The 25617-nt window shown below is 36.3% G+C and overlaps 1 protein-coding gene across 1 annotated transcript; it reads right to left on the minus strand.

Annotated features, from left to right (window-relative positions):
* Nucleotides 1-5904: 5904 nt before the first annotated feature.
* On the minus strand, nucleotides 5905-17897 carry LOC100890162 (jasmonoyl--L-amino acid synthetase GH3.5). The gene is made up of 7 exons (XM_030990804.1): nucleotides 17670-17897; nucleotides 13495-14520; nucleotides 12746-12881; nucleotides 12337-12501; nucleotides 11822-11964; nucleotides 6984-7081; nucleotides 5905-6361 (listed from the first exon to the last, which is right to left on the minus strand). The coding sequence occupies exons 1-7, from the start codon at nucleotides 17857-17859 to the stop codon at nucleotides 6134-6136; spliced, it is 1986 nt and encodes a 661-aa protein (XP_030846664.1). The 5' UTR covers nucleotides 17860-17897; the 3' UTR covers nucleotides 5905-6133.
* Between the last annotated feature and the right edge of the window lie 7720 nt (nucleotides 17898-25617).

Raw genomic sequence — 25617 nt, forward strand, 5'->3', positions numbered from 1 at the left:
TGGGACTGGAGCTTAAGATTTTCTTTTTTCCTTTTGAGGCCGCCATCCTAGTCAAGCTTCGCTTATGATTGCGGTCTCCTGCACTGATAGTTTGGATAATACTTTAAATTCATAATAATATGTTAAGTTTCGTTATTATATGTACATATGTAAAAAAAAAAATAAAAAAAAAAGTAAAAAAAAAAAAAAATGACATGAAGTTATCCTTGTATGCATATTTTGTAATATACCTTACGTTTATATGTTCTTTGTTATTTTGTTATTATATAAATTGGAAAAATGCAAAAATCAAATCAAATCAAATCAAACAAATACGGTGACCGTTAATTAATTATTTAATTATAAATAACAATACACGGACCGGTTGGTTGTGCGTTATATAACCAACAAAACAATGCCAACAAAAAAGCCAACATTGGCATTGTCTGAAGTATGACGTAAAAGGCGGGATTTTTTTTCAACGGGTTTTTCAAATTATCTAATATTTATGGTGATACACAAGAATTAGAAATCATTATATTTATGGATATTTCAGCCGTCTCTGAACCGATTTGATCAAACAAAGATGATTTTGTCATTTAAATTGTATGTTCTTTCAAATTTCACAATCAGTTTTTCATTTTCTCACAACAAATTGTTTTGTGTAGCGCCCTCTTCAACAGAACTCAACTATCCCTTTAATGGAGCAGTGTCCCTCTCTTGTGTTGTTTTTTTGTGGACGGTGTGCTCTGTAAGAGTCTGTCTTGAATACAAATATTACCAATGTGGAGCAGAATAGTTGAAAAAGGAGACGATTTTGGTGATAAGAAATTGATTGATAGGCTACTGATTCGCACACTTTCGCACGCGCCAATGACCCATATAAACCAATTAGAAGACCGGGATCTGCATTGTGAGGAAATTGGGGAAAACGGGATTTTAAATGACAAACAATCCAAATAAAACCTCTATCTGGTAATATCAACTTGTTTTTCATGTTTTTCACGACATTGACAGAGACAGAGACAATCACAATGAATACGTTAACAAAACGCGTATGTCCATCCGTTAAAGGTCAATGTAGGTCAAATATTATGGCTTGTCCGACCTACCTTACAACACGTAATGTATGCCATTCGAATACTGACTCTTGAAATATAATTATTCGTAACAGGTGAAAGAAAAAAATTGTGACGAGGTACTTGACACCATATTGTGTATTAAATTTGAATCCGTTACAAAACGAAAATGGTCTAGTTAGTATTCTTCAATTTCATCTAACTTTGAAACTAACATGTCATGACGTATATAAGGAGGCACAAGGGAGGAGGGAGCGGATGACGTCGCTAACCCGACTTTCAACTTTAAAGTTCATAAATCTTGTGCATATTGCATATCGCCAGCACAAACGTAGCTAGTTCGCCGTCACTACCAAACTAGAATGTTCCACTATGTTGCAGGGTGTATATGCAATTGGGTATTATGTGTGAACCGGGTGTGCGGAAATGGTGTGTTGGGGAGGGAAAGTGAGAGTGTTCATGTGTGTGGTAATTGTATGTGTGTCAACAATTAAAGACTAATACATGACAGATGGCTAATCATAAATCTACAATGACGAGTAAACTGTGTACATCACAGTCCACATATTAATGCGCCTTCGAACGTATATATCAGACGGCAATCGGCGGATCAGACGACACTTGATAGTGATTTTGTATGTGAGACTGCTTTGCTAAATATAAAATACAAGAACATTTTCCATATCTTTAAACTATCATTGATATCTGATAATTAAACAGTTATGTTTTCTTACTCTAAAAAGATACTTCCAAAGTTTCTAGATGACTGTTTTATTTGTAATAGAAATGTGACGAATTGTGAAACTCGTCAATCAAATCTTTTCCACCTGCCAATGTTTACTTATGATTTCTCAAGAACAACAATTATTTATGCCGGACCAAAATTATGGAACAAACTACCTCAAGAACTCTAAATTTGCCCAACTGTATCAATTTTTAAAAGAAAACTTAAGAAAAATCTTGTTAATGAATATGTATAATTACTATTATTTTTTACATAAATGCCTTTTCTGTTTCCTGTCTTTTTGTAATGGATTTGTCCGGGTAAGTTTTGCTTATTGATGCTTTGTGTTATTTTAATCTCTGTATTTTTATCTCGTTTTTAATAAATCTAAGAAACTTTTTATGTAAATTTTATTATCTTTGGGAATAATCCTGATAGGCTATTGGCCTTTGTTTTTTTCCACCATATTATGATTTAGATTGAAGATGTTTCATTTTAACGTTTGTTAATGTATATATATGCATATAAATTGTACTTGTGTTTTTTAAAATCAGATGTGGAAATAAAACTTGAACTTAGTAAAATAAACCTACCAAACTACATAATACAATGAAATACTTGACTGAAAGTAAGGGAGTTTGATGTGGTGCACAATTGCACCCCTCTGTTAATAATCGAATAGTCCATGGTGTTCATGAATATACATGTTTTTGCTTACCACGGCAAAATGCTTGCCTATACTAAATGGAAAAATTATGGTGGGGGTTGGCTGAAATGGACATAATGAACAAATCAGAACTGATCTATGATAATTCATGCTTGTTATCCTTCGTGTTCTTGACTTATAACCTTACAATCGAGTGGCAAATTGCGTCAAAAGTTCGACTTTTTGCACATGTTTTATATAAGCAATGGCGAGCTGGCGACCTAGCTATTTTGACCAAATTACGGTGGGTAAACTTTCAAAAGTCAATGGGTCATGAGGGTTTCAATAAAAGAGCTAGTGATAACGAACGTCGGGGTGCATTTGCTTTTCGTTTAAAAAGAAGAAGAATTTTTAACGAGTTTGGGGGGTAAAAGTCCATTAGCTAACATATGTTTATAGGCATGCTGACGATGACGATAGGGGGCGTTGTCAAATGAGACTAAACGGAGCTATATGAGAGACATGACAGTGTCATTTCGTCCTAAAAAATACTAGATAAGGAATAAGAATTCCCACCTCCTACACCAAAATGAGGAGGCGCATATTTTTGTAATTTGCGCGTCTCATGCCTGTACATTTTAAATGGAAAGGAGGCCCCCAAAAGGTGTGTGTGTGTGTGTGTATTTGCGTATGAGAGCGTGTGTTTATGCGGGTGATCGTGTGGCTACTATATCTGCCCCCCCCCCCCTCATTTTTACTCTTTGCCTTAAAAGTGGAGGGTTAATTTGTACCCTATTTCAGTTCCACCCATATCAAGGCCGTATTAAATAGGGGGGGGGGTGTTTTGACTTTTGGGTGTTCAAACACCGACACCCCCACCCCTTATTCACCGGCTGGTTGATTCGCCCCTAAATATTTTCTCAGGAATTGGGGGGGGGGTGCCCATTATCACTACCACCACCAGCTGAAGCAGGAGCAGCATGATCATCATCAACATTAATACCACTATCACCACAATCATTATAATCCTCATTATCATCACCACCACTACCACCCCCCCCCCCTCATTACCACCACCACCACAACCACCACCATCACACTCATCGCCAACCCGGACGTCACTACCACCAACACCATCACAACTATCTTGGGCATACTCATGCTCACCACCATCACCACCAACCTCTAAGTATTAAACAAATGTGAATTAGATTGTATAATTATATATTATTATATTATTATGTAACGATAGCATGACATATCATGTGCGAAGAAAGACAGCATGGTTCATATGCCAACAGGTTCATTTATTTTAAATAAAAACATGATAAAAAACACATTTGAGAAGGATACTAAAATGAGTAAATATTTAAAAACGGAATCAGAAAACCTCCGAATTTTCAACTTGTGGTGGGAACACCTAAGTTGTCAGTGGTGGTGATGGAGGGTGTTGTGAGGTGACGATGTCCTCTGGTAATCTGTGGAAAACTTTTCAATTCCCCAAGTATGGATGATGGGGAGGGCTGCGACGCACTATTTAAGCTCTGAAGTGCATTATAATGCTACTTTACAATCAGAATATACATTATAGAAACATATTTTATCTCTCGGTCCCTAGGCCTCATCTTATAGTATTCTTTGAAATACTTTACAATACATGTATTCTTTCAACCATACTAAAGCGGATATTCTATTGAGCATTTTATAAGGATTCAAGTTACACAAAAAGAAATGGATGGGTAGCAAATTCAGGAGGATAGGGTATGCCGTACCCTAGAAATAATGATGGGTCATTCCGAACATATTACTAAAAATGTCTCAATATTACTTTAATGATACCCAACTTCATTTTGAGAGGAATTCTCTTTGATTTGCCTTCACAGTTAGATTTCTTTCCTCACAACCTCGCAAAATGTTCACCACGGTTAATAGAGGGCGGTAATAACATGCATGTTGTTGTTTTTATACTACAATATGCAAAATGGCTATGTTGGGTGTTTCACATTCCAGTTAAATTCTAATTTCAACTTTATTCCACAAATTCAAGTTAAATAAATATACCAACATGTACACTATAATAAAGCGCAAATAAAAATATATCTAAAACCACTGAAATGTTCTCTCATAAATATGGTCGTCCTACATAAAGACAATTATACAAACAAAGAAATTAAGTTTACACCTTTCAAAGACATCATACACTTTTATTGCTGTATTGTCTCACGTAAACGTAAACGAGATCACATTACTCCCGTGTTGTATGATTTACATTGGTTACCTGTAAGAGATAGAATCATCTTTAAACTCTTATCAATTGCATATAAATGTAAACACAATGATACTCCCATGTATTTGCAAAATATTATTTCAAGTCATCTACCAACTCGCAATCTCCGTTCATCTTCAAAACATACACTGTTGGTCATAATGGTGGAATAATTATTTTTACCCCAATTAATTGAATGATTTTGACAATGATTTATTCCCAATAGATCTAGATAATAGTATACATTCTCAGATTTTATTGAATGACAATTGGGTAGTGTATTTGTTTTGTGTGACTGCTAAAGCATGTGTGTGCTTCAATGCTAATCAATTAGGGGACCTACGTCCTTAAGTCATAACTGCAGTAATGGGGATTTAATACCTCATAAAAGGGCACTAATATACCAAATCGACACGGTTTTGATCCTGGGGGCTCACAGTAACGAGGCCATTCCTGAGCCAAAGAATCATGACTGTACGCAGCGGTTGCTAGGGTACGTCGACGCCCCCACAAAAACAAAAAAACAAAGAAAATGCAATAAATTGTCAATAATTCATTGCATTCTGCCCCGACCCCCAACATAAAAATATCTTCTATGTGGGCTTGCCTTGAACCATAATGCATGGACCTACATAGGAATTTTTCCTGTTGGGGACTGGGGGACAATGCAATGAATTATTGAAAATTTATTGCATTTTCTTTGTTTTTTTGTTTTTGTGGGGGCGTCGACGTACCCAAGCAACCGCTGTGTACAGTCATGATTCTTTGGCTCAGCAATGGCCTCGTTACTGTGAGCCCCCAGGATCAAAACCGTGTCGATGTGCTATATTAGTGCCCTTTTATGAGGTATTAATCCCCATTACTGTCAGTTATGACTTAAGGACGTAGGTTCCCTAGTTGATTAGCATAGTAGCACACACATTCTTTAGCAGTCACGCAAAACAAACACTCCCCAATTGTCATTCAATAAAATATGAGAATGTATACTATTATCTAGATCTATTGGGAATAAATCATTGTCAAAATCATTCAATAAATTGGGGTAAAAAAAATTATTCCACCATTATGACCAACAGTGTACATTCACACCTTTAGTCACATCCACCAAAACATATGGGCACCGTGCTTTCCAGTATGCCATACCAGAACTATGAAACAATCTTCCAGAGTCTCTAAAACGTTGTCCTTCACTACATCAGTTTAAATCCGACTTAAAAACATATCTGTTTCGATCATGCCAGTCTTAAATTTAAATTTATATAGTAAACATGTGAATTTTGTAATTGATTTGATAATTGTAATTGCTAAACGGTGAAAGCTCAATATTGTTCATGTCTTTTCTCTCTTCTCTCTCTCTCTCTCTCCCTCTCGTATCTAAGCGCATAGAGACAATTTTGTAATATGCGCTATATAAGAATTTAACATTATTATTATTATTATTACATGGAGTAACTGGAGTTGTCTTGCATGAGCTGTAGCGTTTCTTTTGTACGGAGTTTTCTCGGCACCTTGTACTGGTTTGCAGTCGTTGTGCTGTTAGCCAAAATGAAATCATGCAGACGATCAAATGTGCCGGGTTTGACGATGTGCACATCAGGAGGGGCTATACTTCCTTGCTCTCGGAACAGATTGTAGGTGTTAGAATGCAGACGGAGCTCTTCATCGACCTGTTAATGTTTATAACAAACATTACATTTTATATGAAATCTCATTTAAATAACTGGAAAATGATGATGGTGATGGTGATGATGATGGTGATGATGATAAGGATAATAATAACAATACTAGTAATATTGATGACGATTATGATGATAATAATAATAATAATATGATAATAATACTAATAATAATAAAGATAATAATACTGTTACTACTACTACTACTGCTATTGCTACTACTACTACTACTACTAATAATAATAATAATACTACTAATAGTACTACTACTGCTCCTACTACTACTACTATACTTCTATACTACTACTACTTCTACTACTACGACTACTACTACTCTTACTAGTTCTACTACTAAGACCCACAATTGATGCACAATTAATACATTATATATCAGTTCAAACATAGACAAAATAACACAAACTTTAAGAAAAAAATTAGACTTTAATATATGGGGAGAATCTCTAGAAATAATGGTAATAACAAGCAGCAAGAAGCAAGGAAACACACACACATACGAACGCGCGCAACACACATACACACACACGCACACATACAAACACGACATTTTCACCATATAAAACTTATTGATTTCAAGTTCATACAACAATCTTACCTTATTGAGCGAGATGTCAGCAGAGGAAACTTCATCAGGTGTAGGGGAAATCTCAAGAAACACCACGTAGAATGGGCGATGGTCAGCGTCATCTTTGTCTGCAGGGAGGCAAGAAGAATAAGAATATTTAAACCATGTTTACAGGTGCAGTGGCTGTTCAGTGGAGCCTACCACTAAGGTTAACATGTGCAATTCTACCGACTTGATAACGAGAATATCTAATATGAAACACGCGCTCAATATCTTCTAGGACTTGCCGATCTTTTTCCTAAGTATTTCCTAATGTTTGAAGTATATCCTATATATGCAAAGATTAAACCTGATCTTATAATGGTGGTATTTTTAAGAAATTCATATCTCAATTATGGATTTGAAGCTGATGACACATAATGTTAACGGATTGGGGGACTTTAAAGCAAGGAAACGTTATTTTAATTATATGCTTAAACAGAACAAAGATATTATCCTTTTACAGGAAACTCATTCTGTAGAAAAGTAAGAATCATTATGGAGAAATCAAGTTAGATCTGATATTATTTTCAGTCATGGAACTTCTAAGAGCAGAGGAGTATGCATTATATTAAGAAAGACACCCGATTTTAAATTGTTAGACTCCATTAAAGATATAATGGGACGATTTTTATTGGTAAAAGTTGAAATTCAGAAGAAAGTTTATGTGATATGCAACATATATGCACCAAATAATGAGAAGGATCAGGTTGAGTTTTTTAAGAAAGTAGAATTGACCATACAAGATAACGTTGAAAATGGGGAAATTCTAATAATTGGTGGGGACTTTAATTTAATTCAAAACCTTGATCTGGACAGGGCAGGTGGCTCAATGAAAAGCATTTGGAAGCACTCTGTGAATCTTATAGAAAATCTGAAAATATATTTTGGTTTGGTTGATGTTTGGAGAATCAGAAACCCCTGCAAAAAAGGATTTACATGGAGAAGGTATAACCCACTGGTGCAATCTAGATTGGATTTTTGGTTAATCCATGAATCCTTACAGAATACAATTAGTGAAAATGATATCATACCGTGTGTTTTGTCTGATCATGATCATGTTATTTTGCACATGAAAATTAAGACAAAAAATTCTGGTCCGTCCTACTGGAAATTTAACAATAGTCTATTGAATGATGTGGAGTATGTTAATGCTTTAGCTAATAAATACTCAGAATGGATTGGTGAGTTTACAGATAGTAATGATAAAGGAGGGCTATGGGATTGGTTAAAGTTTAAAATTAGAGAATTTACTGTACCATTTTCTAAGAAGAAGAAATGTGAAAGGGAAGAGAAAAGAAAGGCTCTTGAAAAAGAATTGAAAAAATTAGATGACAGGATGGCAGCAGAAGATATAGATGAAGAATTAATGAAAAAGAAAAGGGAAATAGAACAGGAGCTGTTTAAAATATATGACTATTTTGCAGATGGGGCAATCTTGAGGTCAAGGTGTACATGGGATGAGAAAGGGGAAAAGAGTACTAAATATTTTTTGTCATTGTAAAAAGGTCAAGCAGCAAATTCCAATATTGATGTTTTGATTTCAGATGTAGGACGTATTGATAAACAGTCTGAAATACAGGATTTCATTAAGAAATCATATAAAACTTTGTTTGAGAACAAAGATAAGGTGGAAGATGAGGTGAGCAAAGATTACATAAGTCAGAGTAACATCAAGCAACTCTTACTCACAGACGAAGAAAGAAATTCATGTGAAGGAAATATCACTTGCTCTGAAGCTAGGGCAGAATTGTTAAAAATGGCTAGAAATAAAACACCTGGGAACGATGGGTTAACTGTGGAGTTTTATGAGATGTTTTGGCCTTTGATATCAAAAGAAGTTATTGATTCTTTCAATTTTGCATATGAAAATAGTGTAATGTCTGTGTCACAAAGACAAGGTACAATTAAACTCATCCCTAAGCCTGATAGAGATAAACACACACTGAGCAATTGGCGTCCCATAACTCTTTTGAATGTAGATGTTAAAATACTTTCTAAATGCTTGGCGAAGAGAGTTGCTAAGGTGATAGGAAAGTTAGTAGATAGTCAACAAACTGCCTTTATTAAAGGCAGATACATAGAGGAAGGAATAAGATTAATATCAGACCTCTTACAATATACTAAGGAGGAGAATTTGAGAGGTATTATGCTAGCCCTTGATCTAACAAAAGCATTTGATTCAATAAGCCACAGGTACATGCTAAATTGTTTAGAAGCGTTCAATTTTGGACCATCTTTCATACAATGGGTTAGAACATTGCACACTAATATAAGTAGTTGTGTATTGGTGAATGGATTTACCACTGGATATTTTCCAGTGTCTAGAGGAGTCAGACAAGGTGATCCTCTGGCTCCTTTACTGTTTATACTGAGCATGGAAGTTGTTCTTACAAGCCTTAATAATAATGATAATATTCAGGCTTTTGAATTTAGTGGAAAACAAATAAAGTATACAGCATATGCTGATGACATAACTTGCTTTTGTAGGAATATACAAACAATGAAGATGGTTTTCAAAGTTTTTGAAGAATTCTCAATCATATCAGGTCTTTATTTGAATAAAACAAAAACGGAAGGTATATGGGTTGGGAAAGATAGGCACAATGGAGAAAAAACAAATGATATATATTGGGCAGACAAAAGCATAAGAATTGTAGGCATTCATTTCTCATGTAGTCAGGAAGTAGTCAGGAAACTGAACTTTGATAAGAGACTGGATGAAATAAAATGTACTTTCTTAAGATGGAAGAATCGGGGGTTAACTTTAATAGGACAAATTCAACTGTTGAAAACATTTGTTATGTCTAAGATTATGTATATAGTTTCCAATATTGAAATACCCGATGATTTTGTTAAGGAGGTTGAAAAGTTGATGTTTCAGTTTATATGGAAAGGTCCAGATAAGATATCACGGGCAAAAATGATTGCAGATTACACTGAAGGTGGTCTTAAATTCCCGAAACTAAAATGCATGATAGAGACACAGCTGGTTAAGTGGATTCAGAGATATTATACAGAATCAGATCATCATTGGAAGTTGTTCTTTGACCACTATAGTAAACGATTTGGTGGAAAATTGATTTTTATGAGTAATTATTCTATGAGCCAGTTGAATTCTCTTGAAATTCCCATATTTTATCATAACTTGTTGTTAGCATGGTCCAAGACAAAGGAGTATAATCAATTTGTTGATGATCAAGGAGCCCAAGCAAGTGTACTTAGTCAAATTGTTTGGAACAATCAATATATTCTTATTGATAATAAATCAGTTTACTGTAAGGCCTTTCATGAGGCAGGTCTATGTTATGTTTTTCAACTTTTTGATCTACATGGAAACATTGTGCAATTTAATCTTTGGAAAGCAAGAGGAGTACCAGGTAAATACTGCATGATATATTTGGCAATAGTATCGCTAGTCAGGAAGAAATGGGGAACTTCATTTAATCAATTATTGATACAAATGTTCTTGGAGAAAATAGATTATGAACATGATCAATCTGACCTTTTGACAGTAGAAATTCAAAAACTAAAAACTAGAAATATTTATGTTGATTTAGTTAGTAAATTGACATGTAGACCTGTCTGTGAACCCCTATTTTCAACTAAATATGGGATAGAAGAGGAGGAATGGCCACAAATGTATCTACTCCCATTTAAATGCACAATAGAAGTTAAGATGAGAGTCTTCCAGTTTAAAATTTTGCATAATATTCTATACACCAATGAGAGACTATTTAAAATGAAGCAAGTTCAGACAGAACTTTGCACATTGTGCGAGACCTCTGTTGAAACTCCTTTACACCTTTTTTATGAGTGTAAGGTTGCTGAAGATTTAAGACAAGCTTTTGTTGATAAAATTGGTCTAAAGCTATCTGTCAGATATGAGGATCTATCTAGGAAAAGAATGATGTTTGGATTCATAAAGGATTGGTAGGGACCACATAAAATATTATTAAATCACTTAATTATCTTATTGAAGAGATACATTTATATTCAGAAATGCAGGAATTTAGTAGTAAGTTTCAAAGGTTTTGAAACGTTCATTTGCAATATCAGACATATAGAATTGGTAATTGCTAAACAAAAGCACAAAGAAAACATGCACTATAGAAAATGGTCCCCAATTGAGAATTTATTTTAATTATCCATAATTATATTTTGATAATGATACAGTTCAAACCACCCGAGACTGATTTTTTAGTTTTTACATCAGGTCTGTTTGTTTGTTTGTTTGATTGTTGTTGTTTTTTGGGGTAATTGTTACAGTGATTCGTATTTGATTATTGTTCTTTTAATGTTATACAATTATTTAATTCTTGTATGATTGTTGTTTTTGTAATGTTACAAAAAATTTCGAAAATCAATAAAAATTTCGAAAAAAAAAAAAAGATTATACGATGGGTGTACTGGATTAGTGGTTACATCACCAGACTGTGGATCACATGGTTCACAGTTCGAGTCCCGCCAGGGCACTACGTTTGCTCTAAATTGTTCTACTCTCCACCCAGGTGGAGAGTAAGGGTACCTTGTAGGAATGTATTCCTGAAAGCTTTTAGCGCCAGAGCCATGGGCAGCTAGGCTAAAGCCAGGGTAATAATGATACTTTGTAGGCGCCTTGAGCTGAGCATCCCCCAGGATGCATACATGCGCATTAAAAATAGACCTATTAGTATTCTTCCTATTCTTCTTATTACTATTATTATTATTATAACTATTATCATTACCATTAGTATCATAAGTATTATTACTATTATCAATAGTATTATTGCTATTCTTAATATTATAATCATTAGTATTATTACTAATATTATTATCATCATTATTACCATGATTATCCAAGAGAAAGCTTTCTGCTACAGCATAATCATCCAGGCTGAAATTAGACCAGTGGTTTACTGCAGCCTCTATGGCTTCCTTCACAATGCTTTGATCAAGTTTCTCATATTTTACGTTGAGCATCTGGCCTGATCTGTAAATAGGAGAAAATGTTTCTTGTATGAACGTCCATTAAACATAATGAACGAGCATCCTACTTGAATTGTTTCTGATACGCCTGCCAATAACGCAAAACACAATTCTTGGAGGCCCGTATAATGCGTTTAAAAATATAACTAGAACAAAAATTCGATTCCATTTTTCTTTTATCCAAGTGTACTTTAAATGGCTCTCAAAATGTAAACTTACACTGCAGCTGTCATACTTAGATTAAAAGTAAATGTCCTTTCTTTTCAGTCAAAACCTATTTTGCTCATTGGGGTGTGTCTTTCCATGATAACAGTCATGAAAGCACGGGGGGGGGGGAAACGGGAGTTACAAAAATGCATTCACTATACAGGCTTACCTATACATGAATTCAACTACAGGTGTATTCAAGTGATAACGCCTAACCCTGATGACGTCACCATATCTGAACCGATAGATACCGAATGTCTGTGTGATGACGATCTCGTACAGGCCTCCGACCTCGAGTTCATCAATGAAGAGTGTCTTCGGCTGATCCTCATGCCTATGTCGAAGAGAAAATGTAAGTCACTGTGATTGATATCTGAAATCTTTGTATATGGAATCCGTAATTAGCATTAATACCAAACAAACAAACTCATCAAAGTTTTAATACAGGAATTTTCATTGGTTTGGGGTAATCGTAGACTTTATCAAAAAGGATGTGATTTCAGATATTGGTGCGCCTGCTGTAAAGCATTTTCCCCGTTAGAAATATGTGAGAATGGAACAAGTTCATCATCACTTACATCTCGTTTTCGGGAATGAATTCGAGGACGCCAAGAGATGGCATGAGAACAAATTCGTCTTTCTCCTGCAGAGGCCAAAGGTTGATACCGATGACACCTTCAGTAGCACCTAGGGCGCGACTAAATAACGTTACACCTGGCAGAATATGAAAATAACACAATGGTAATAAATTAATCATAAAGTCAGTTCGCCTAAAACTCAAGGTAGAGTAACGTCTTTCGATGTCATCCTTAAAACCTCACTATACATAACGGCAGACGGCACTTTAAGCATAGATTATCTTGTCAGGTTCAAAGGCATGGTCATAACAACCATGATAATACAACCATAGAATTGAATAAGGTCTGTCCAAATGATGTCAAAATGTCAAAATATAAATGAATAAATCTCCATTTTCAAATAGAGTTGAAATAGACAATCCTCCAATAATTTAATGACACCTAACTTTGATATTAATCCTCTTAATCTTAAAGCCCGTCTGGACTAGATTGGCCACTTACAGGTGGCTATCTCATCAACTTCGCTCTCAATTCATATCAGAAAAAGAGGATCATTGGGGACCAATGGTCACCGCTTAGGCTTTGTTTTCTATATAGAGTTAGCAAGTAGCTACAAGTAGTACAGTGGGGCTTAAAGATAAGGTGAAACAGAGTGTGAAAGAGAGAGAGAGAGAGAGAGATAGAGAGGGAGTGAAATAAAGACCTTGAAACTTTGCATGATGTGGTTTAGGACAACTAGTCCTTCGTACCTTTCAAATATGATTTCAGCAGTTTTTGCTTTATACCCACAGTATCGCTGGCTTGCACAAATTTCAAGCAGGGCCATACTCTTCTCAGTATGCCTTCGAATCCCTTCTCGAATTCTCTCTTCAGATCTGCCGCACGTTCCGGATCTCCCTCACCCATCTCTCTGACAAGTACTTGGTGAATCTCTGGAGGAACGTTGTTCGTCGACACTGTTCCGATCTCGATGTCACGAACGAAGTCGGGCCAACGTTTCTCAATCAGTTGCATGGCAGACATCACGGTGGATGTAAAGTTACAGCTAACGGACCGGAGGTTTGGGTCGCGAAGGCCGAAAAGAAGATGAACGTAGAGGGCGTCGTTAGGATCTTCAACCTGGAAACCTTCGCCTGGTGTGGCGTAGATCACTAGCAGAGGTTTCATCGAAGGGGGTATCATGGATGCAGGACCGATGGGAATCCCGGTCTCTGTATATCTCCTCTTTGGTGCTGTATACACGTTTATTTCTCGTTGAAGGAGACTACCATAACCGAATGCGTTAACACGGGCGTGGATGTTTACCATATAAAGTGTGGATAGTATAGTCAGAAAGGATTGACCATATGGCAACATCTTTGACTTTCCCGTAGTTCCAGAAGTAAGAGCAAATCTTATAGTTTGTTCTCCTGTCATGATACCCTGCTCACCTTTAGCCATGCGATCTACGAATGGTCTGTAACGTTCATAAGTTGTCAGAGGGTGTTTCTCTCTAAGGTCCCTCAAAGACGTCACAGAATCAAGTCCATAAAGTTTCACGTATTCCGTGTTGATGTTTACCTCGAGGATGGCTTTCAAATATTCTTCCTGTGTTTTTCGGGGGTTCTTCCAAGCTTCCTCACATCTGCTAACCTTTCGATTGCGGATAAATAACATCACTGACATAATAAAGACCTGGGTGTATGCTGATTTTAGGCCATGCCCATACGCTATCTGTAGTGAGGCCATCCATAGCGATAGCACGGCAAGCAGTATACTTATCGTTCCGAGCAGCCCTGAAACAAACAAGAAGAAAATATAGTGCAAATAGGGTGTGTGGGTGTGTTATGTATGTGCGTGTAATTGTTTATCATTCTATTTTGCTTCTTATATAGCCTTAGAGACTTCGGTGGTAAGCGCTTTGAAAGCACCGTTTTGTTGTTGTTGGTGTTGTTGTTACCACATAGCCTATATGTTTGCCGTTGCCATATGCTATTCATATGCTATTCATATATTCATGAATTTTTTTTAGTGTTATGATTAAATCTTTGCAGTTGATGCAATTAACCACAAGGTATCATTACAGTGTATAACAAATGTTGTAGCGTGTGTGTTATGTATGTGTGTGGGGGCTGGTGGAGCGCGTGTGCGTGTATATATGAAAGTGTGGTTGTGTTTTCTGTTATGCAAAGAAAAATAACATACACTTTTATAAATACTTTTGCATACTTTGTAAAATGTTGTTTGTAATTGATTTAGTGTATCAGGATGAATAAATGTGAGTATCTATTCTCTGTTCCTTAACAAAACTTGTTTGTGTATTAATACGTACCCTCATAAGGCTCATATATACATTCTCAAGTATATGTTTGTCCTTTTGTTTTAATAATGTATTTATGCTTTTCTTCTGTGCATGCATGTACAACAAGACGAATCACCGCTTGGACAACAAATGGAGAGTAAACAATAAATATGAATACATATAGATGTATATGACATATATTCATATACTGTATACATTACGGTAATGTTTATACTACATAATATGTCTATGTATATATAATATATATAAACGATATTTTCCTAAAGGCCTCACTAGACGGACATTTGGAGCGAAAAAGTGAGTCAATAAGTAGACATTGTCATGGTAGGAGGACAATCCTGTGTCCTTTAAACGTTTGCACGTTTTATTTCTCATAGAAGGCCTCTTTAACAAAAATATATCTCTCTATAATTTTTACTTAAAGATACTATGTCCCTTTTGCAGCCAATATCAAAATATGAAGAGCTTGATTCCAAAAGGAGCTAAATCCATATTTTATCAAAACTGAGTTTTTTGTCGTAAAATAATGGTGTCCTACATGGGGACAAAATGCACTATATCACATTCTAAAATTTTACCAGGAAGTATGAAAATTTTTAGTTACAATATCATGTTTCATTCCAAAAGGAGCTAAATCCAAATTGGTTTCTTTCCAAAAGGAGCTAAATCCACTTGTGAGTAAATCACCTTGTTTGTTTCTCCACTTTCCCTTCAGCCATGTACCTTCATGTTGTTATTTATGTTAAAGGTGTCGCCCTGGACCAATAATATATAATAAGAAATAAAATGTACCAGTTATTTCTGATTTTTTTTCTAAATTATTGAAATTTGTGGATTTAGCTCCTTTTGGAATGAAACATGGATTTAGCTCCTTTTGGAATGAAACGGATTTAGCTCCTTTTGGAATGAAACTGTAAAATGTTGTTTACTTTCTTTTCAAAAGGTATTTTTAGATGTGAATTCACTGTAATTATTTAAAAGGAAAGGTTTGCTACTAAATTAAAATAAATTTCAGTCACTTTATTGAGAAAATATTATAAAATTTTACAAATTTTAGGTACAATATCATTTTTCATTCCAAAAGGAGCTAAATCCACGAAAAATAAAAATCTAAAAATTAATAAAAAATCAGAAATAACTTCTAGATTTTTTAAAATCATATATTATTAGTCCAGGTTGACACCGTTAACATATATAACAGCATGAAGGTACATGACTGAAGGGAAAGTGGAGAAATTAAAAAAGGCGATTTACTCAGAAGTACCGAAAGTGGATTTAGCTCCTTTTTGGAATGAAACTCTTCATATGTAGAACTTTGCAGGATTTATGAATATATGTCATGTATGTACTGTCTGTGAAATTTAATCATTAGCGGTGTCTAGTATTCCAATTATGCAAGGAAACCCGTTTACCTTCTAGACTTCACTATCAGACACTATCGAGTGACTGACTAACAATTTCTTTTCTTTGGTAATAACATAAAATAAATGAGCTGTAACAGGTACATGAACATTTGTCTCCATCAATAACCCACTACGTACTAGAAATTTCCAAAATTAAACTGATTAAATTTTTGTGCAGCTCAAAACGTACCACCATTCGGTAAAAGGGTCTGAAAATCAGACTATTACTTAGGTAATTGCAACAACTAATTATCGTTATTTTCCCACTAAAAACCATTTTTAGGCCCTTTTGTTTTGAGGGAAGTTCTAAATTAGTATTGCTTTTTCATTTTTCTGGCCTGCATGCACATGGGACATATAGTACCTGTTAAAGGTGTCATTAGACGGACATTTGAAGTGGAAAAGTGAGTAATTAATTATACATTGTCATATTATAGGAGGACAATAATTCTAAATATAAGTTTTATGGTTAAAGTAATTAGGTGTAATGTTAATATTTAAAAAAATCGTTGGAACATTGTGGAAGGTGTAAAAAATTAAATTTGCAAGCAAACTTCACAATTAAAAAATTGCACTCAATTTGTTATATTATTGGATAATGATAAAGCGTAAATCTAGTGGCAAACGAGATTTGTCAATATATCAGCCTAAGTATTAAAGACTACGTCGTAATCTGTTTGACTTTGCCTCATTTACAGGTCACTGAGTGGTCGGAGACATCCTTTTGTGATACACAGCCGCAGCCGACCACAAATAATGCGTTTATTTTGGTACATGTTGTACGCATAGCTAGTACTCGCGAATGGCTAAGGGGGAGTTGGTTTGTTAATCGCATTTGGATATTCATTAATGTACGTAATCCTAACAGATAGCCACTATGCTATTTATATAATCATGATTTTTTTTTTTTGTAGTGCTATAATTCTTCGCAGTTGATGCCATTAAATTACAACAAGGGTAATAATATACCCAAGCATTGTTATTTGAAGCATGCATGCGATCGTCTATTCTTAAGTAAATGTTCATGGTCTACTCCCAGCCGATCGCTTATACAGTTACATTACAGTATCGGGAGTGGTACCCATGCCCCCCCCCCCCCCCCGGCACATTCACTTCCATGAAAAATTAAGTTGCATGGTCTTATAGTTATAGTATTTAAAAAAAAAGGCTTGTACGTTCTACTTCACTTTTCTAGCAAAGATATCTAGTCTACTCTTACCTGACACAAGTCTTTGCCATAGCTGTCTCTCTCCGTCAGCTGCAAACTGCACAAAGATTATCCCAACAGCCAAGGAGACGACTGCTACGAATGCAAGCTTCACTCTCAAAGCTGTAGTTCCCGCCATGATGGATTGCATGGAATTGATCTGATGTATCATAAGGTGGAGAGGTGCGAGTACATGTACCATATACGCGATTAACTGACCTTATCGGTCGATTGGTCATTGTGCGGTGCGAATGGTTGGTGTATTTTAACCGTTTTGTCGTCTGCACCGACATAGAAAGAAAAAAAGAATATTAGTCTGCTGGCACAGACCCTTAAAGTCCGTCTCAACTAGTTTGGCAGGGGGATTAGACCCAGTGGCGGATCCAGGGGGAGGGGGGAGGCCTCCCCCCCCCCCCCCAGGAAAAAGTGTGTATTTTTACATTTTTAAACATTAATTTCACCTTTGATGGGCCCACCCCCCCCCCCCCCCTTGCGCTCAAAGTGGTGTGCAATTTTTCAAATTTTCGAGGACCAAAAAAAAAAATAGTGCTCACTACTGCTGGGAACACGCATATGCGTACCCTAAATAACATCCAGTGGGGGGGGGGGGGGGCGGGGTTGGTGGTGATGGTCGTAAGCATGAATATGCCGGTGGTGGTTGTGATGGTGTTAATAGGGGGTGGTGGCAGTGGTGGATCCAGGCGGACCGGGGCCGGGCCCCCACCCTTGGGAGAAAAATGTGTAGAACACGTAAATTTTACTTTTTGGGAGGAGATGGGTCCCCTACCCTGGCGCTCAAGGGGGGGGGGTGCGATTCTCAAATTTCCGAGGGCCACCCCCCCCCCCCCCCCCCCCCCCCCCCCCCCCTCCCCCCACTTAGCGAATTATCGGCCGGCGCGATTTTCAAATTTTCGGGAGCAAAAGAAATTGTGCTCACTAACCAATATATATATTTTTTTTTTGGGGGGGGAGGGTTGTTTGTTTCTTTAGTTTATTATTCGTTAATCTCATTTGTTAATTATATATCTTTCTCTGGTCCAGAACTTTATCACGAGGCGGTAACAGAGTATATTGTGCATTCTATGCACCATGTTCACTATATGAAAAATATTCAAGATAACTGAACTTCTCAAAATATGATAGCACCAGAGTTAACAACAATAACACGGTCTAGTTCGCTGATCAACAATTTGTAATTGCTCATCCTCAACCTTCCATGACAAGATACCTATTCTGTCATATTGACGGAGCTGAAGCAAGCAAACAATGGCCTTTCGTGACTCCTTACTGGCTTTCATTAACCTCTCTCAAATTACCGATGAACACAAAATATAATTGGAAATGACGTCTCATTTTCCCCATCAATTTGGTATAGACATAGAGCGTGTAAAATGTCATTGCATATTCCTTTCATTATTCCATTTCTATTCTGTCCTATACCGAAGTTGAACGCTGTTATTTAGAAACCCAGAAATAGTTTCCATCAAATGTCGAGGCAACGTTAATGCAAAAACAAATTATGTTGAAGCATTATGAGGAACCCATTTAGCTTACTTGCCAGCTTGTATTTTCTTAAATGTCAGATATAGTTGTTAGCTCTAGGAATCAAGCGAATTTTCTTCTTTTTTTCTTCAAGAAGGTAGGCATTGAAACGAATCTTTGTTAGATCTTGCACAGCATTCTAAATGAATTCCTTCAATATATTTTGTATAAAGGAATGGAATGAGTTGCAATTTGATATTAAAACAAAGACAACACTGTCGTAAATACCTTTTTCCCAAAGCTTTGAAGATTTTTTTTAATTCTTCCATTTTATCCCATCTTGTGTTGTTGCGTGCGTGCGAACGCAGTAAAGTTTAATGTCAGTGACGAATATTGAGCACCAGATGAAGCCAGCGCACGTCCCTTGTTTTGTACTTTACGGGTGGAAATGAAACGAGCGTTTCAAAAGAGGAGAGCTCTTATTTCTATGGGAACATGAAACAAAACGGTCGTAACTTGTTCCATAAATTGTCTTATTACCTCCGTCTCTGGAATTGGTCCCTGAAATTTTGCACAATCAAATGTAATGGCTTTCCAGTAAATGGAACAATTCAATTAAGTGAAAACGGATAAAGTGAACATAAATATTTTTTATGGGAACAAGCTACACAAAACTGCTTAGTATAACCTTGTTAAATAAAAAAAGAAATCACCATTATGGTGGCGTCTCAAACACACATTCGCACACACCCACACAACCCCACACATAGAACCACTCTTTTAGAATTTGTCGATTAATTCTATTCGTGCTTCACTTGGTATTCTTAATCTTTGAAGTCAGGATGTGTCTCTTCAGTGTGCGTATTTTCATGAGGAAGCCTTTATTGTATACACAATAAGTGGATTTTATAAATTCGAACATTTCCGGCGATCCGCCTAGTGACCTGGCGACATTGAATCCGGGATTTAATGCGTCCGATCGAGATACACTTTTATTTCCACAGCGTCAAATTTCACTCTGAATGGCGTCAGCTGGGAGTCAACTCTATTCCAAAGTGACACGGAAAAGGAGTCATCTTGACTCTGAATTGAGTCATTTCTCAGCTGATGCCACACAATCCGAGTCAAATTGATTCGGAATCCGTGTCACTTTAACTAGGAATAGAGTTGACTCCCAGCTGACGCCATTTAGAGTGAAATTTGACGCCGTGGAAATAAGAGTGTATAGGGCTAGGGTTAAGGTTGCAATTGGGTTAAAGGTTAGGATAGGGTTAGGGTAAGATTATTAGATATGACTGTAAGTCAAGGGTTGAGATTAGGAATTCGGTCAATGTAGGATATTGACTGTGAAACAATATTTTCATCGGAACAGTTTTCTAACAACCGACATTTTGGGCGTAATGTTATTACAAGGAGATAAAAGGGTGGTTTTTTCATTTTAACCAATACATGTAGATATCAGCGTCTTTTTGTATTGAATAAATGTTTGACAGAAAAATTCGTTTCATGAAAATTCATGATCATTGATTAAATATTTCAGCATGTATTTATCTATTTTTCCAGTCTTTAAAACACGGCTCTAAGGTTTCCCTTTACGTTACCTCTCCCCGAAAGTCTAGATTTTAAACTATAGATTGGGATATATATAGGAAGAAAGTAAAATACATACTTATAGATTACAATCTCATTAAATAAAAAATAAAAAACATAATTTAAAGTACATGATGAGAATTGTGACTTGCTTCCGTGGCAATGTATTGTTTGGGTTAGGAATATTATCTTGTCGTATTGAAATGTTATACGTTCTTGTTCAATCTGTTTTCTAGATCAGAATCTACTACCCAATCTTGCTTACCGTGATAGTTGGAACCGGTCTACCAGGTAGGTCTATAACATCTTTATTTCTTTCTCAGTTTTATTGACTGCCTATTGTCGATCGGTCTTTACCTCTGATGTTATAATATTCGGAATCCCTTTATTCATAACCTTTTGAGTTGAAAAAATTTGCCAAAAGAATTGCCGAAAATATCTTAAACAAGCAAAAATACCCATGTGGCACTTCATGTTCAAAGGGGGGGGGTGGGGGTCACACGGGACCTCCTTTGTGCGACATCTTTAACAATCATACACAAACACAATAATTTATAAAGATAAATCTTTCAGGATAGAAAAATTGAAGCTTTTTGTCTGACTTGCACTCATTGGAATAACTCATTATTATTCGATTTCAGAGTACCAATAGTCTCGTAACCATTGTTAAGCAAAGAAATATGCTTTATAATTTCAGAGCCCCTCCCTCCTTTTTTGTTTTTAATAGATTTATATACATGTTGACAGTTGTAGGTAGTATAATTGTCGTTAATATCCACTTTGCACGTTTGAAATCAAAGTCAAGTGGCGGATGCAAAATTCTTTAAACAGAGTAGGTGAGCATTTGTCTCTAAAATCGCCAAGAAAGAAAAAAAAAGTATTTTATTCATTTCACCATAGTTTGTTCTTCGTAAGTTCTTACCGTGGTGCCCCCTTTCTCCCCCTCCCCCCCCCCCTCTCTCCCTCTCTCTCTCTCTCTCTCTCTCTCTCTATCTCTCTCCCCACAGGTGTACATGGCCAGTCATGTCACGACAGACTTGATGATGCGTCAACGACATTTTTTCGACTCCGATGTCGAAGAAGTCTTCTTAGCAATGACTCGATGATCGCGTCTGAGCGCGACCTAGCACCGTGGATTCCAAAAGGGTGTGGAATAAGAAACAGTAGACAGCACGAAATTTGCAGCGTTCTCGGTAAATACAGAACCAAATATGTCGGATAAATCAACAGATTTACCCATTTAAGAGCTGGATGTATAGCAATCAATTTACTTGAAATGAAATATTGATTAAAGAGAAGTACTTCTTCCAATGCCGGATCCAGAATTTCCTGTCCGGGGGATAGTGGTGCACTTCTCAGAAAACATTCTGAAAAAACAAAATAAAGAGTTATGATCACATGTTACTTACCTTCTTCACAATAAAACAAATCTAATCCAGGTGCTATTGGGGCATAAAATGGCTGCCGGGGAACCATTAAGGGGAGTATTTCTTGTTTTGCCCGCATTTTGCCAATATCTTTCCTGTCATTTCATTTTTTTTTTAAATAACGATTTCTTTTCTTCAGCGACGGAGAAACCTCAATCATATGAAACTCAACCATCTACAGTGCCCCCAACAGCATCAACGTCACCTTTAGATGATGGAGACTGCCATGGTTCTCTTGCTCGGAGCGGTAACTTCACAGGTAATCAAAGTCATGTGTTTCATGGGCATGTCATAGACGTATCCAGGTATGGACCTCAGGAGGGACAAGCGAGGAAACAATGGAGGGGCGGATAGCACCCCCGACCCCAAAATATTTGGGGGGGGGGAAGAAAAGGGGAAGGGAACTGGTGGATTGAAAGTTTTAAATACTAAGACAATTTTTAATGTGCGGGAAATCTGTCACGATGGACACCTCTCCCCCTCCCTCCTTGCCCCTCTTTCAAATAGTGAACGTATTAGTGATGTATACGATTCCGACGTACTGTGTTTTATTATGGCATAATAAGTACGATATATTTCCCTTAGCGCTTTAGACATTATGAACTTGGAGGACATAAACATAAAACATAACAAATGCTTTGTTTGTTCTTTGTAGAACATTAATATAACAGTGATTGATTGATTGAGCGGGTTGGTGATATTCTCAATTCATTATCATGCCATTTCTTTAGGTGATATCCATCTCCGGACTACGAAATGTAATCTTGTAAGAAAGCGGTATCCTTTTGAAAAATTGCCGCCTGTCCCAGCTGATAAATCCATGAATTTGAGTATTCGGTTTTCTACTCAGTCGGTAGGCACTACCTTTATCGCGCTAGCAGAACGATCTACATACCATTCGCCTCAGAGAGCAGATGAACCACTCTACAGCATACGTAAGATGATCAAAATGTATCACTATTTAATTATAAATCATACAAAATGAATGATGCTATCATACTAAAGCAACCAAATATTTTGAGACTTCGATCAGGTGTGTCAGTCTCGGGCGTTGCATTACGTAATCCTGTTATCGCATATTGATGGGATTTTGAACACGGACACGATATACAAAATAAAACGATACCACCTTTTTCCCTAATGATGGTTGTCCGAATATGATAGAAATAAAGGAAGGGCACCAACATCATTCTACCCCCACCTATTCCAACACCTATGTGTGAGTTGTTCAATCGATGAAGGTAGGTCATTTTGTAAGTTCTGTACATTTACCGCCGAAATAGGTAATTTCTTATGGTTTACAGGCATCTACCATCTACAGTCAAAGGCATTGGCGTTGGTGATGGGCGGGGGGGGGGGCATAGGATCATCAATCAAAATGGCGAAATCCCCAGGAAAATCAAAAGATAGAGGGAATATGAAGGAATGAAGACGCTGCGACACCTCCCATACCCTCCCTTAACCAATGGCCCTTTTCATGTCATCCATCGAGTAAAGCATGTGTAGCCCCCCCCCCCCCCCCCCCATTATGCCAGTTCCCGTATAGCGGTGGAATCGTTTATGGACCTGTTGGTTATTGGCTTGAAAGGACTCAACTGTGCTCCCTGCCCCTTTGTTTATAAATATCTGGATACACCGATATTTGTTTAATGCTTCTGGCCAAGAGCACGCATTCATTTTATCTGTTTTGTTGTGTTCTCGTAGATATAGGAGGAACATCTCATCTCATTCTTCGGTGTAGGACTCAATGTGTTTTAGCTCGGCAACGCAACCCATCTTATGGACCGAGTAGTAACAGAACGCTGTCAATCCTCGTCACGTACGAGCAGGGAACCATCAAGATGTTCAATGATCACGACCGAACCCCGTTCATGACATACACCGATCCTCACCCGCTCACTATTCGTCATGTTGCAATTTGTAAATACACGACCGAGGGAAGATTTGTTATTCATGTCTGTGATTCGTATTAACTCACGTACAGTGAATCCGATCGCAAAGGCTTTCGAAGAAAATCAACCTAAGGCGAATTCAATAGCCTTGGCCATCACCTATTGAAATGTGCGAATATTACAAAGATTTGTTTTCCTTCTCAACCTCTTTCGAGGTATTTATTAGCACTAACATATGTATATACAATTTTTGTTTAAACAATCATAATTTTACAGCAACCATTGATAACAAAATTTGAACTTTACCTTCTTTTCCAAATGTATAGTAACTAACACTTTACAGATATGATTTCCCCATAAAATTAAAATTAACCCATAAAGAATTTGCGGGTTTTGTTAACCTATGAATGTACATTTTGTATAATTTCGATAGACTGTTTCTGTGCTATGTTGCCAATAAGATTTATCATATCGTAAGTTACATCGTCCACTTTATAGTCTATCACTAGAAGTTCTTCGCTTAAATATATATTTATCTTGCAATGGTGATATAAAAGCCTTTGAAGGATTTCCAAAATGTTCGTACGAGTTTACAGTGTAATAAAAAATGAAAAGTTATTTCACTCTCCTCACACTGTCTACATTTGCTGTCATTAAGAACACCATTTTAGCAAATTTTCTTTTGAAGGTAAACTACTGTTCAGAAATTTTATATTAAATTGCTAATCATGATTTCCCTAAATTGTAAATAACATTTTCCAATTGAAAAAGTCTGGTAATGACAAAACATTAGACCAAAATGATATAGTTGACGATTGTTGAGAAACCCATGCACTCAATATTGAATATACCCTTTTTTGTAGTTATAGAACGAAGAGATATATCATCTCCTGTTTTAAGTGTAATTTAATCATCTTCATTTCGTTAGCAATTAATGGTATTTTCTCTAGACCTCATCTTATTAAAAAAGATATATTGCCTAATCAGAACATGGTTCCCTTATGCAATAAGTTTGCGTCTAAACATTAATTTTTCAGGCCCCAAGTTGGCTTTTTTTTTGGGGGGGGGATTCTTTGTGACCGTCTCTTTAGTTTTAAAAGAACGACATTTCGACATGTCTGACATTTTTTCAAGAAAGAAAGGCAGTTATACTTAGATCGATAGTTTGTTGCGAGTAACCCCAGCACATTTCACATGGACAAATTGCTTAATAGATCTAGTGCTAAACAATTAAGAAAACCCGTTAAATTCATAACAGTAATAATACAATTATTTTCGTTGGATCCTAAGGCTGTAAGGCATTGTCCTATTTTTGTTAATAAAAGTGTAGTTACTCGTAGTGGTAGACAAACCAAACCAAGTGATATTTTAGACTTATAACTTAAAACTGTATATTGTATACTTAGTCTTTAGCTCATGTTTATTGTGTTTTAGAAATATAAAATGTACCATATCTTACTTTGTTTTATATCTTTCTGTATTGTATTGTAAATATGTTGTGCTTTCATACCCCTGACGCAGGTCGATAAAGTCAAATAAATACAATCTTATCTAAATCTAAATCTAAAA

This window comes from Strongylocentrotus purpuratus, unplaced genomic scaffold (assembly GCF_000002235.5).
Source record: "Strongylocentrotus purpuratus isolate Spur 01 unplaced genomic scaffold, Spur_5.0 spur5_scaffold_19, whole genome shotgun sequence".
Lineage (NCBI taxonomy): Eukaryota > Metazoa > Echinodermata > Echinoidea > Camarodonta > Strongylocentrotidae > Strongylocentrotus > Strongylocentrotus purpuratus.

What these genes read in the sequence shown, in the direction of transcription:
- LOC100890162 (XM_030990804.1), bottom strand. Translation starts at nt 17,859, where the DNA reads ATGGTACATGTACTCGCACCTCTCCACCTTATGATACATCAGATCAAT. An exon ending in GCTGAAATCATATTTGAAAG is followed by an intron (nt 12,882 to 13,494) that starts GTACGAAGGACT and finishes ATATTCTGCCAG; the next exon opens with GTGTAACGTTATTTAGTCGC. An exon ending in GTAGTTGAATTCATGTATAG is followed by an intron (nt 11,965 to 12,336) that starts GTAAGCCTGTAT and finishes TCCTATTTACAG; the next exon opens with ATCAGGCCAGATGCTCAACG.